This window comes from Eurosta solidaginis, chromosome 3, assembly GCF_040869045.1.
Source record: "Eurosta solidaginis isolate ZX-2024a chromosome 3, ASM4086904v1, whole genome shotgun sequence".
NCBI lineage: Eukaryota > Metazoa > Arthropoda > Insecta > Diptera > Tephritidae > Eurosta > Eurosta solidaginis.
Window position 1 is genome coordinate 249,364,015 of NC_090321.1, and position 14,340 is coordinate 249,378,354.

Consider the following 14,340-nt stretch of genomic DNA (forward strand, 5'->3'; position numbering starts at 1 on the left):
TCTAGTCTACGAACCTTTTAAACTTGTTTTATATCTAAGTTGCCGTGGTCTTTAACCGATCCCGTCCATTTTTACTAGAAATATTTTCTGCTACAAGGAAAATTTGTGTACCCAATTTTATTACGATTCGTTAATTTTTGTTCGAGTTATGGCTCCCGAAACATAGAAAATTGCTTAGTCATAAATGGGCGGTCTCACGCCCATTTTTTAAAAATTTAAGCCTTTCCTACTTACAAATACCATTGATATAAAGCTCCTTTTTGCAAAGATCTAGCTTTTTTTTTTCGTCCGCGACCCTTTCAAAAATCCAGCTAAAATCCCCGGATACTAAAATTATGGTTATGACTAATTCATTATGACAATGTCAACTTTGCCTTTGGGTCGATATACACAGGTTTAAGCATAACATAACTACCACAGATTGCATATAATTTTTGCATATTGTCATTGTTGTCCATGCATTCCCTGCAATCCGTTCACCGTTTGCTAGACAATGATAATCCCCATATTGTGTGAACAGTTGCATTTGTTATAAGTGCAACTATTTTCTAATATTTTGTTGTTTTCACATTAACAAAGTGACAGTAAAGCTAAACTTCAGTAGAGTTTCATGCATTAAGTATAATTTAAACCCCCATGCTTCGGTGGGTTGATTGTTTACCTTCATATAAATTGTGCGTAAGAAAGAAAGTTTTTTGAAATCGAGGTCGTCCCGCAGTAATGGCGGACATACCCGCCCAGTACTTTCATCGGTCAGGCAAACCTCTCGCAACGTTGGATAAATTTCAATACTACTTCTATCTACTGAAACACAAATTTAGCTGCTGGGTTCTTTTTGAAATTCGGCTTTATTTATTAAACTCCAGTTGTTTAAATCCTAAATTCAATGCCAGAAAAAATTGTGCTACATATCTAAAACAGTCTTAAGATATATGTGGGATAAGTGAGTATTAATTCTATGCTTTTAGTTTAGTTCATTTATCATTGTCAGTTGTCACTGTAATTTTTGTTTGTTTGTAGGTATGCATAATTATGTTTTTGTACCTGTAAGATATATTTTATGTAGGAGTAAGACCTTTGAACAAGGTTATGAATGAACATACGAGTATAATGAAGATATGTGAAGACTTACGTATTCATGCATACACTTGCATATTAGATTATAGGTGGCCAAATGAGTTTTCGTGACCTGTTTTAATTCCTTAGGCCCGGTTTTTCAGTAGTTGATTAAGCTAAGCTTAAACTAAGTTTGCTTAAACTCTAATTTAATTTAAACTCCAGATAAACTACTTAGCAGGTTTTCAGTCACAGTTAAAGGCTGCCTTTGGGGCAGGACCGTGCGTAATATTTACTCATGGGGGGAGGGGGGGTTCAATAAAATTGTTCACTCAATTTTTCCTGCTTTGTTAATACACAAAAAATAACAATTTAGAATCGAGGAGGAGCAACCATTTTCTTTTTTGTAAAACAAAAAATGAATAAAAATGTTATACACCAAAAAACTGATATCAAATTAATTCAATGAATCAATTTATTTCATTAATAATGACTCTGTTTATTGGGTTTTTTTCTTTCTACATATTTTTTTCATACCTCAATCTAAAATTTTATACATTTGCTGCATTTTTACCTTGATTTGATTTTTTTTTTCTATTTTGTATTAACTAATATTTTAATAGCTCAGTCAGTTTTAAAAGTATATAAAAAAGTGAATACTCCTTGAACTCATAGTTAAATTTAAGTTTTGATGCCATTCAGGGTTTGTATAGTCTCGTGCGTCCGTCTGTCGCTAAACACGATAACTTAAGTAAATTTTGAGGTATCTTAATAAAATTTGGTATGTAAGTTGCTCAGATCGGTATTTAAAATGAACGAAATCGGACGTGGTTATAGCCCACTTTTTCGATATCGAAAATTTGGAAAAACCGAAAAAGTGCGATATTTCATTACCGAAGACGGATAAAGCGATGAAACTTGGTAAGTGTGTTGATCTTATGTCGCAGAATTGAAAATTAGTAAAATTTTGGATAATGGGCGTGGCACCGCTCACTTTTAAAAGGTAATTTAAAAGTTTTGCAAGCTGTAATTTGGCAGTCGTTGAAGATATCATAGTGAAATTTGGCAGGAACTTTACCCCTATTACTGTATATGTTCTAAATAAAAATTAGCATAATCGGATGACGAACAAAAAAATTTTTAAAAGTCAAATTTTAACAGAAAATTTAATATCTTTCCTTTATATAAGTAAATTATGTCAAAATTCAACCCCAGTAATGATATGGTACAACAAAATACAAAAATAAAAGAAAATTTCAAAATGGGCGTGGCTTCGCCCTTTTTCATTTAATTTGCCTAGAATACGGGTACTCTTAATGTCATAAGACGAACAAAAATTTACCAATCCTTGTGCAATTTGGTAGGGGCATAGATACTATGACGATAACTGTTTTCTATGAAAAAGGGTGAAATCGGTTGAAGCCACTCCCAGTTTTTATACACAGTCTACGGCCTGTCCTTCCGCTCGTCCTCTAACACGATAACTTGAGCAAAAATCTATATAACTTTACTAAACTTAGTTCACGTACTTATCCGAACTCACTTTATCTTGGCATTAAAAATGGGCGAAATCAGACTATGACACGCCCACTTTTTCGATATCGAAAATTTTGAAAAATGAAAAACATGCCATAATTCTATACCAAATACGAAAAAAGAGATGAAACATAGTGATTGGATTGGTTTTTTGACGCAAAATATAACTTTAAAAAAACTTTGTAAAATGGGTGTGACACCTACCATATTAAGTAGAATAAAATGAAAAAGTTTTGCAAGGCGAAATCAAGAGCCCTTGGAATCATGGCAGGAATACTTTTCGTGGCATTACATATATAAATAAATTAGCGGTACCCGACAGATGTTGTTCTGGGTCACCCGGGTCCACATTTTGGCCGATATCTCGAAACGCCTTTTAAACCCTCATTAACACCTTTCATTTGATATCCATATCGTACAAACACATTCTAGAGTCACCCCTGGTCCACCTTTATAGCGATATTTCGAAAAGGCGTCCACCTATGGAACTAAGGTTTACTCCCATTTAAATACTCCTTAATACCTTTCATTTTAGAGCCATGTCATACAAACACATTCCAGGGTTACCCTAGGTTCATTTTCCTACATGATGATTTTTCCTTATTTGACAAAGGATGAAGGAAAGTCGTTCCAAAAAACGTCACCCTTGGTCTACAGTTTGTTCGATATTTTCCAAATGTATCTGATATGCAATTAAAAACCATTTATAAACCATCCACGCAACCGTACGAAACCAACGCAGCTATAATTATACTCATAATAACGCATAACGGTATTCCATAACGGTATGAACTAATCGAGATAAATTTAGACTTCATAGCTGAGTATGTAATGTTCGGTTACACCCGAACTTAGCCTTCTTTACTTTTTTATCATATTTTTAAAATTTTTTAGTTTTGTATGTATACACGAGGGGGGGAGACACGTGCCTGCTTTGGGGTATGCTTTTTAGTGCGGCAAAATTGGTTTTTATTATTTAGATAATTTGTATATACGGCAATAGCTGGATTTTATTTACCCAAGAAACATGGAAAAAAATTATCCAGCGAATTCTTAAACCAGATAGGTCTGGAGTTGATATCCAACCTTGTTCTCCAATCACTATCCAACCTTCGAGATATTTTGTAAAATTTAGAGTTCTCGAGTAGATCTCCAACATTATAATCATTATCAAATTATTATCCAACCTTTGAGAGATTTTTGGAAATATACAGTTCTCGAATCAAAATCCAACACATTTCTCCCGTTGATATCATACATAGGATATCGATTCGAGGTGGTGTTGAAAAACAATCTCAAAGGTGGTACCACCAAAACCAGCAGCTGATTACTGTGAGAAATAAACACCTGGTTGATAGCAGTAATGAAGCGTAATTAATTAAAAATAAAATATACATTTTTTTTTTATTTTCGTGAAAATACTGTATTATGGACTCCTACATGTGAGTCCTGTTAGAGAACCACGAGTTGGGAGTTACCTTTTTTCAATTTAAGTACATAATAGAATTTTTTGCTTTATAAAAAATAAATAAATAAAAAATTCCCTCTTTTGTTGAGTAATCTATGATTCTGGAGTTGAGCCACTGTTTCGAAACAACTCTTGAGATTTTAGAAGTATGCCTAGTTATCAACATGAGCTCTTATGGTACTCAATCGCAAAAGTTTGTTGGGTATATTCGACGCCATTTCGAACGAACGCAAAGAACTGATAGGTTAACTAACACCCCTATTATGAACTCGTACAATACACGATAAACGCTTGCAATCTGTTCTACCTTATTATGAAATAAATTCTAGCGTGTGAAACTCGATCGTTAGCGTTTATCGTTTATCGTGGTATTGCCATACGCTAACTATCGCATACGCTGTTCAATTTTCTACGCTAGCTATCGCTGATAAATTTTTCCACGATACGTTGGGAACTATTTAAATAAAAGTAAATATACAATTATTACATAATCCAAAATAATCCAACTACAGCCTCATTCCCAACACTCTGTTGCAACACCCTGGGCAAGAAGCCTTAAAGTGGCACAAAACTTCAAAATATTTGGAATGGATGGCCTATTTTTACGGGCGCGCAAACTGCCTTCTATTTCTGTTAAGACATACCCTGACATCAATTTTGTTTATTAAACTTTTTTTACTTTTAGTATGTCAAGTACTTACAGTGTAGAGTTCATTTCAAGAAGATTGGAATGATCTATCAATTTTCTTCTTTCTGTGGAATCTATGCAAGGTCCGTCAATTTGTTCATTTGAGTTTATATAAAAGGTAACAGAGGTTGCATAAAACATTTTATTATAACAGCTTTTAAAAACTTTTGCCACTTTTACGTACAAGACAAATGAATTGTTAGTATTTACGTTTTGTTTTGCTATCGGTTTCGTATAGATTCACAAAAATTTGTAAACAAAACTCTGCTGTCATTCACAATAGTACATCTATCGGGCGTGTGGAAATCGCAATATGAAAGCTGATTTTTTACGATACGCTAGGAAGCGTTTATCGCCTATCGTATGAAAATTCATAATAGGGGTGTAAAGTTTAACACTGCCAGATCGGCCGGTTAAGCTCAGCTTAAACTTGAGTTAAATTAGACCGCAAAACTGCATAATAAGTTTAAGCGTAGTTTAACTGACAAACTGAGTTGAACTTGTACTGAAAAACTGGGCCTTACATATGCGTATAAATGTATGTGTGTACAGCGCGAACAGAAAAATAGCAGACATATTTTTCAATATACGTCAATTTAATTCTATTTTTTTCGATAAATAAAAAACTAATTAATTGAATTTGGTCACTGAAACTTTTTAAGTCAAATTCAACTTATTCGAAAAAGCTTGAGAATATTTTACGAAAAGTTCGTTTGATATTTTTCCAATGTGTTTGAATATGAGGTTTTATAGCCCAGTCAATTTAAGTGTAATAATAAAGTATACGTTATATATGGGGTATTCCATCCCATCTCGACCAATTTTGAACCCGACCCCTTTAGAATTGGCTGAAAGTTTTTCTTCTTTTTCTATCTTACGAAAGACGTTTTTCAGAAGTTTTTCAAATTTTTTCATCCAACTCAAAAAAAGTTATGAATTTTAAAAAAAAACACCGTGTTTGTTTTGAAAATGCTATAACTTTTTCAAAAATTGACCGTTTGGGATCTTTTTTTTTAAATTAGTTTTTAAATGTACTTTTCGGAAAAAATTCAAAAAAATTTTAAAGTTTTTTTTTTGTAATTTTTCAGTTTGTCGAGATTTTTTGAATTTCGCCCGTTTTTTTTTTTCTCATAAAAAACTTCACTTAATTCTGCAATCATCCCCACTAATCCCAGAGTGGGCCGAGAATTTTTTTTTTATTTAATTGAAAAAAAAAAAACTTTAAAATTTTTTTTGTATTTTTTCCGAAAAATACATGTAAAAGCATATTTAAAAAAAAAAAAACCGTTTTCCAACTCAAAATAAGTTTTAAATATTTTGAAAAAAACGGTGTTTTTTTTTTTCAAAATGCTATAACTTTTTCAAAAATTGACCGTTTGGGATCATTTTTTTAATATGTTTTTAAATGTACTTTTCGGAAATAATACAAAAAAAATTTTAAAGTTTCTCGGCCCACTCCGGGATTAGTGGGGATGATTGCAGAATTGATTGAAGTTTTTTATGAGAAAAAAAAGGGCGAAATTCAAAAAATCTCGAAAAACTGAAAAATTACAAAAAAAAACCTTAAAAATTTTTTTGAATTTTTTTCGAAAAGTACATTTAAAAACAAATTTGAAACAAAAAAGATCCCAAACGGTCAATTTTTGAAAAAGTTATAGCATTTTGAAAACTAAAACGGTGTTTTTTTAAAATTCATAACTTTTTTTGAGTTGGATGAAAAAATTTGAAAAACTTCTGAAAAACGTCTTTCGTAAGCTAGAAAAAGAAGAAAAGCTTTCAGCCAATTCTAAAGGGGTCGGGTTCGAAATTGGTCGAAATGGGATGGAATACCCCATATACATAAAACTCCTATTGTTTTTTTGAAAAATTTGTTTGAAGGTATTTACAGATTTTATTCCATATACAAAAATATTCTCACACTATGGAGAAAAATTAGAATACCCTTCGGAAAAAAACTGTTAAAAAACAATGCCTTGTACTCTGTTAGACTAAAGTTGATTGGGCTACAAAACTGCGTACTCACATAAGTACATTGAACTCTAAATAAGAAGTTCGAAATTTTCTTAAAATCTAATAGAATTTTCGAGTTTTTTCGTAAATTTGTTTGAGTTTAGTTTCAATTTCAAAACTATTAAAAATGTTAATATTAAAAATATCGAAATAAGAAAAAGAGTTTGCGTAAAGAAATTTGAAAAAAAAAAACAAAAACAAAACCAATTGCCATGCTGCTGCATGTTTGTATGATACCACTACAACAAAATACAATAAAATTATAACTTTCCTTGCAACTCTGTAACCATGATATTTTTCAAAAAACAGACTTAGTAGAGATAACTTTCGCCGAAAATACTTAAAGTCCAGAATATCTGATTTACTTTGTGTTTGCACCTAAAAATAATACGGTGACAAGGGGTATTCGGTAATGTTGTAACAACTTTGATTCTTTACTTTTCTATAACTTACAAGTTCTCTATATAAAATGTTATGTCAAACATTTATACTAAACATTTTGTTCGAAACAATCAAGTGTGTCAACTACATGCGAGGGAAGAAATTGAGAACGAGCTGAGCTGCAACTGAAAGAATTGAGAATCAGTTTTGTGACTACTATTTTCATTTCTATATTCATATGAATGTAAATGTAGCAAGCATGCGTATTTATGTATTCACATATTTACGTATTTATATGACGGCCGACGTAGTGCCATGTTAGCGTGCTCCGTCTACCACACCGAAGACCCTGGGTTCACACCCCGGGCAAAGCAACATCAAAATTTTAGAAACAAGCTTTTTCAATTAGAAGAAAATTTTCTAAGCGGGGTCGCCCCTCGGCAGTGTTCGGCAAGCACTGCGAGTGTATTTCTGCCATGAAATGCTCCCAGTGAAAACTCATAAAACATAACGCATAAAACAAGTAGGTCCCGTCCCGCCAATTTGTAAGAAAAATTAAAAAGGAGCACGACGCAAATTGGAAGAGAAGTTTGGCCTAAATCTCTTCGGAGGTTTTCGCGCCTTTCATTTATTTACATATTTATATGGCTTAGGTACTTTCATACAAAGCTGTCGCAACAACCTTTTTTGTTCATTTGACTACTAAAACGGTCAATTACGAATCAACGATTTGTGCGCAGTTGATTCAACATTTTGTTGCGATGGATACAAATTGACAGAAATTTCGGTTGAATTGACCCGTATTTCGGTTGATTTTACCAGTATTTTTCTTTCAGTGTAATTTTGTTGTACTGCGACCGCCATACCACACCAAAAGTCATGGGGTAAAAACCCGAAAAAGGCAACATCAAAATCTTCACAAAAACGGTTTTTTAATTAGAAACAAATTTTTGTAGGCGCGATCGCCCTTAATCAGTAGTTTGGCAAGCTCTCCGAGTATATTGCTGTCATGAAAAGTTTTAGACCTGCCAGATTTTTGAATACTGTTTTGCGTTGTCAAAACTCACTTTTCAAATGATTGGCTTAACGTAAACGAAACGCCATCACAGGACTCCGAAACTTCGAACACATTTTTTAAATATCTGAATCCGCGCGCCATCTAGGGAGATTTCTTTACTTCATACTGCATCGTCATTTGAAAAATTTTTGCTTTAATTATTAAGTTAAATTCTGTGCAGCTATGAGCAAAATTAGTGAGCCACAAAATACCTCACATATGTCTAAAAAAAAATTCCATTCATATTAAATTGCCTCTTTGAGTTTGCTTTGCATATCAAGATTAAAGTTTACTTAAAATAAACTGAAATTGTTGCAATTCGTTTTGCGTTGAACTACTTACGTAAGCTATTAAATTCCATCTAAGCTACTTTTAAGATTAAAAGTAGACATTTTTTGATTCTTATTTTACAGTAGAATAAAATTGCATTTGAAATCAATCTGAAGTTGGTCTTTTTTAGCTCTTGTGTACAAATTCATGAACAAATGGAAAACGAATGCAAATCGGATTTTATTTAGTTGCTAATTAATTTTAGGAAAATGAATCTTTGATATTGAGAACCATCACTTTTACATAAACATATATGTATAGAGCTTGGTTGGTTGAGTTTTCGAAAGTGATAAAGTGATTCTCCGTACTCACTCAAATTTCATGTTAAATAATATTGTTACGAATATTAGCAAAACTAAGGGGTGCTGCCATCTCTAGGCCGATGCTAAGCAGTGACGTGAATTCACATCAATAATTCAATCATTATGTGTCTACATAAACGAATCAATAATTGCGTCTACACATATGTACGTATACGAGCAGCGGAGAAGCAATGCACAAACACATGCATATATCTTATCTGAGTTGTCACAAGAGAGGGCAATAATTTGTGCAAGTATTACTCAAATGAAAAATTATACATCTGTAGTTGTAGCTGAGAAACCCTGCAAAAATTGTTGGATTACGTGTTCCATTTTCTTCATGTTGGAGTACTCTAACAATACACGATGGCGATCGAACAGAGTTGCCAAAAGTAAAATATTGCATGCAAATAACTAATAATAAAATTTTACTTTGGCAACTCTGATAAAATGCAACAGCGCATTGGCTTTATGTATACATATTATATTAGTTTCTTTATTCACGCAAATGCTAAATAACATAAGAATATTCGTAGCATAAAATATAAAAGTTGTGTTGCCCCTCTTCATTTACTTTCATTTTAAATTAAATTTGCTTCGATAATTCTTTCCGACACAATTCCTCTTTAGTACTTTGACATATTATCCTTTGTGGGTGCTCCATGGAGTAGTGAAAGTACTTTGGAAAGTACTCTCACGTATGTACTCTATGGAATACTCACAAACAAAGCGAGAGTGGGATCACCTACTCCTCTCCTAGGACATCGCAATGTTAATTGCAGCACATTTTTTGTATGAATACAGATTAGATTTGGAGCAGTTATATACTCCCAAAGTAGTATTCCTTACATTATTTATAGAGTACTCGCGTTTTTTGAAGGGAATTTATAATTAACTAAGTAAAATTCTGGAAGCGCCTAGAAGATGCCGCGAGGGAATCACAGAGTATAAAAGCATCAGCGGTAGAGGCGCTATGGGCAGTTTCGATTGAGACGCTATCTAGCGAGCAGTAGCAGTATTAATTTGAAAGTCAGTTTCATTTAAGCTATCAGTTTGGTTATTAAGCCAGCTATTTGCAAAGTATAAGTGTTATTGTGAAGTACTTTAATAAAGGTCATTTTTCCATTATTAAATATTGGAGTTATTTATTCAACAGTTTAGTGATACGAACTTAGCAAAAGGCCAAATAAGAGGATTTGCAAATGTAAATTCGTTACAATATCATATTATATTATGATACCTTGAATCACTTTTTAGTCACTTGTCACTTTTTAGTCACGGTCACATCCCATTTGCTTAGCAGTGATAATTTTAATAATCTTAATTCAATCGTAATGACACAATTAATCTAAAGTGAAATTTTCAACACAATACATGTCCAACTACAACAACAACTTGCTGAGCCTTATTGCAATTATGCGAGATTGGATATGCTCATATGATACCGAAGGCGAAAACGCTTCATTTAAGTGTGAAATTATACTTGACCATTGGAAGGTTTAAAATAATGTGCCAGATAATTTGAAATTCGAGTTTCATTGCCTAATGGCACATTAAAAATGTTGGAGATTTTCATCCAATTAACCCATTTAATGAGCTCAGCTGGCAGAAAATAGCACACGAGGGCTTTCGTGTATGGCTTTAATAAACTTGCGTGTAAAATTGTTAATGCATACGAGGTTACATACAAATTCAACGTATTTAAAGTTTTAGTTTTTAGTTACTTTGCTTATAGGCACACATTAATTTAGGAAATTTTACGTTTGAGCAAAATTTATAAATTATTAGCAGACACTACAACATTTGTCCGGACTGAAAGCGGATTAACATACATTTAGAAATCGAATTTTTTCTTCCTTCCTCGCACCTCTTTCTTCACCAGTATCCTTTTTGACTGTCACACATCTTTCTCTTTTCTTTCCTTTCCTTTCCTTTCCCTTTTTAAAAATGCACGAACCTCTTCGTTGTCGGTGTACTGATTTTAACAACCACTGCTAAAACATTAATGCGTGTGACTCACTCCTCGTAATAAAAAATATCTACCGACCAACTTGAATACGCAATGATTTGGTTGGGTGGTTTGGAATTACGTCCTTTCCAACTCCCACTGTTATCGCAAGCTCCAGTAATTTTTGGCGGGTGGCTTAGAATCACGTACTTTCCAACCTTCCACACATCACGGCTTTACTTATTGTGTGTTAAATATACATCGAAATCACGTCCATTCCGTCATCACTAATAATCAATTCCCGTTTCCCGGGTGGATGGTTTGAAATCACGTCCTTTCCAACCTCCCAGACAATGCATAGTAGCGTGCTTCGCCTACCACACCGAAAATCCCTGGTTCACGCCCGGGCACAGCAACATCAAAATTTTAGAAACAAGTTTCTTCAAATAGCAGAACATTTGTCTAGGTCACCTTTCGGCAGTGTTTGGCAAGCACTCCGAGTGTATTTCTGCCCTGAAAAGCTTCTTATAAATATTCCCTTTTTTCTTCTTCTGTCTCCTCTCTCCATTAACTCTTCTATTCCTAATTGTGTGCAAGCACATTTCACATGAAGAACCTCTATCATCTGTACATCAAATAGCAGCTCTGAGAGTGGCCTCCGCTTAACTAAATATCAGGCCCAGCCGCACAAGTGATTAGCGGAACAATCCTCATCGACCTATTGAGGCTATAAAGAAGAAAGTTATTGGAGACAAGACGGATGAAGACCGCGTGAAAATCGTTCGCATAAAGAGCAGTGAAGAAACGTTTAGGTTGTGGAAATAACGGTGGAAAAATGAACAAAGAGGCAGATGGACAGCGAAACTAATAACAGATAATAAAGCATGGAGCACTAGAAGCTTTGGCGTTGAAGCATGGATCACCAAATGCTCTCCGGGCATAAGTATTTCTGAAAATATTTGCACACACATTCTTCCTTAAAAAATGTATAAATGCGATAAAAACTGGTAGCATACCGATAACAAATCAATATTATTTCGATAACTTTTTAATAGTAACTTTTGCACAACACATCGATATTTCGTCGATAAAATATCGACCGCTAATTGACAATACCTCGGCACTGTATATGCAACTCTGCCGAATGGATTCCGTCTCAAAAGCTTGAGATATAGAAATACGTATAAAAAATTTGCCCTAAGGCTCGGTTTCCTTGGGAAACGGTACCGCTGTATTACGACCGCTAAAGAACGGTTGCTATACTCACCGTCATTAGCGGCACCGCTTTTTTGTAAAGCTGGAAGAGCTTATCCAGCCGATTTCATCGATGATATTTTAACTTTATTGATTCTTTTTTCGTTTTTTTTTTTGCTTGGTTTCTTTTTATAATTGGTAACATTGCTCAATTATAGAGTTGGCTTATCTCATGAGCTGATTTTATTTTTTTCTTTTCCCTGAAATATGGAGTGTCAAAAGATGATAAATGCAAAATGTAACAAACACATTGCCGTGGTGGTCAATTTTTTATTAAAAAATAGTTTCATATCACTTTAAGTTATTCTTTTAGTAAATATATCTAATTTAGCGCATTATTTTCCCACAACACACAAGAATTGCAAAGTTTTATGTTTGCTGTCCATTCGAAGCGCCTAACACCAACACGCAGATTTTGACAATCTGAACAAAGGTACATACATATGTTGTTGCTGTAGAGATGAGCCAACCATATAATTGAACCATGATTGGTAAATAGGTTTTCAAAAATAAATTTGAAGTCTGAATATTTGTTTATTTTTGAGATATTTGACAAAATGAGCAACGCTTTCAGAATAGCGGTGGGGAAAAAACGTTGATGAACGAGTCTCTACCGTCATGACGGTCGTAATATTGTATGCCCTGCCGCTATATTACGTTACGGTGAACTTCACAGTCCTCTTAGTTTCCACATAATTAATTTTACATCGCAGCATTTTTAACACCGTACTCTACCGATATGCAGCAGCCGCTATATAGCGGTACCGCTTTCGAGGAAACCCGGCCTTTAGAGTCACATTATTTACTCATGCTTTGGTTGCTTAAAGTGCAAATACTGATCATTTTCAACTACTTACCAGCCAATGCGGGTAAGTTAACATGGAATTTTGCACAAAATTAGGCAAAAACACATATCTACCACATATAAACGCATTAAAATTCCACAAATTCATTACACAAAATAAGCACTCAAGCTTACAAACATTGACGCATAAACACACGGCCACACCCTCGCGCAACATTCAGTGCATGTGTACAAAGTTAATTTTATATGGATTTTTATAATTTCATGAACTGATTTAACATTACTCTAGTGATAATTCAATAAGTATACTGGCGCGCCGTAGAGGATGAGTAGCGTTAATTTACAAAGATACCACAATGCGCATACAAATTCATATTTACATATGTATGTAGGTACATAAACAAATGCTTTTGCTAATTTTTATTTATTTATTCGTATAGCATTCGTTAAATCATTGAAAAACGTATAAGTAAATTATTATGGCAGCAATTAAATTTCATATCAATAATTTGCGATGCAATTGATAAGTACCCTGCAAAAAACCCGATTAGTCTAGGATGAATCCGAGATGAGTCGCAAAGGAATATGCGAATATAGCCAGTTCTAATCTCCTTACATGGCTTGGAGGTGATCCCTTTTATTTAAACATGTCCTATGTAGAGACCAATTGTACCTGTTTATGCCTGAACGGGTAGTGTCGGACTCTTCCTCTTTATACCCTTACTTTTACTGTCCAACATATCCTTTTTGTACTATTCGACACTTCCTCTTAATACCCCTTTGGGTACTGTTCGACACGCCCTCTTTGAATCCCTACGGTTATTGTCGGACAGATAATTTTTCCACTCTCCGTTATTCCCTTACCGGTACTGTTCGTCACGTCCTCTTTGTACCTCTGCGGATACTGCTGTCCGACATCCCCTTTTTCATACGGATTTTATAATTTTTTAAACCCCAATATAACATTTTTGATTTTTTTTAGTATTAATGTTGTAGAATAATAAAAACAAAACAAATATTACGATAATGGAACATATGGTCCTAATATTTTAGGTTCATTATAGAGCTGCGCATATTTCTTAAATAATTATTTTCCATCACATTTAATATTTTTATTTTTATTAATTTCGTTGCTGCTTCTTCTTTTTTTTCAATTGGATACATAAACTTCAAACTGACTGATGCCAAATATACCCAAAAGGGACTAGACGGGACCAATTATACCCCATTGTGGACAAAAGAGATCAATCGCAGATCGCTCCCCTTAAGGATTAACAGCACGATTTTTTGCAGGGTAAATATGAAATCTAAATGTAGGAAATACGTGCACACATATATTTATATGTATGTCTGGATGTATGTATGCACATATACACATGTAATCTAGATATATATTTGCATAAGAATAAGTGTATACTGCAAATCCACAGTGGTCGGTTCCATACGCCAAAAATAAAAAAATCTAAGTGAAAAGTTTGTTACCAAATGTGTCGTTAGTATCTCTT

General features: G+C 33.8%; 1 protein-coding gene across 24 annotated transcripts in view; it reads right to left on the reverse strand.

Moving 5' to 3' along the window:
• Positions 1-14,340, reverse strand: part of ASPP (Ankyrin-repeat, SH3-domain, and Proline-rich-region containing Protein) — a 504,012-nt gene that overhangs the window by 237,643 nt on the left and 252,029 nt on the right. Inside the window, exons 1-2 of one of the 24 annotated variants that reach the window (XM_067775867.1) lie at positions 12,472-12,858; positions 12,044-12,230 (exon numbers count right to left, since the gene is read on the reverse strand). The exons of 22 other annotated variants lie outside the window; for them this stretch is intronic. In XM_067775867.1, the coding sequence (XP_067631968.1) occupies positions 12,044-12,049 (6 nt within the window). In that variant the 5' untranslated portion in view covers positions 12,050-12,230; positions 12,472-12,858. Of the gene's footprint in view, positions 1-12,043; positions 12,231-12,471; positions 12,859-12,887; positions 12,927-14,340 lie in introns of those variants that run through there. One more of the 24 variants, XM_067775865.1, reaches the window with a different exon arrangement.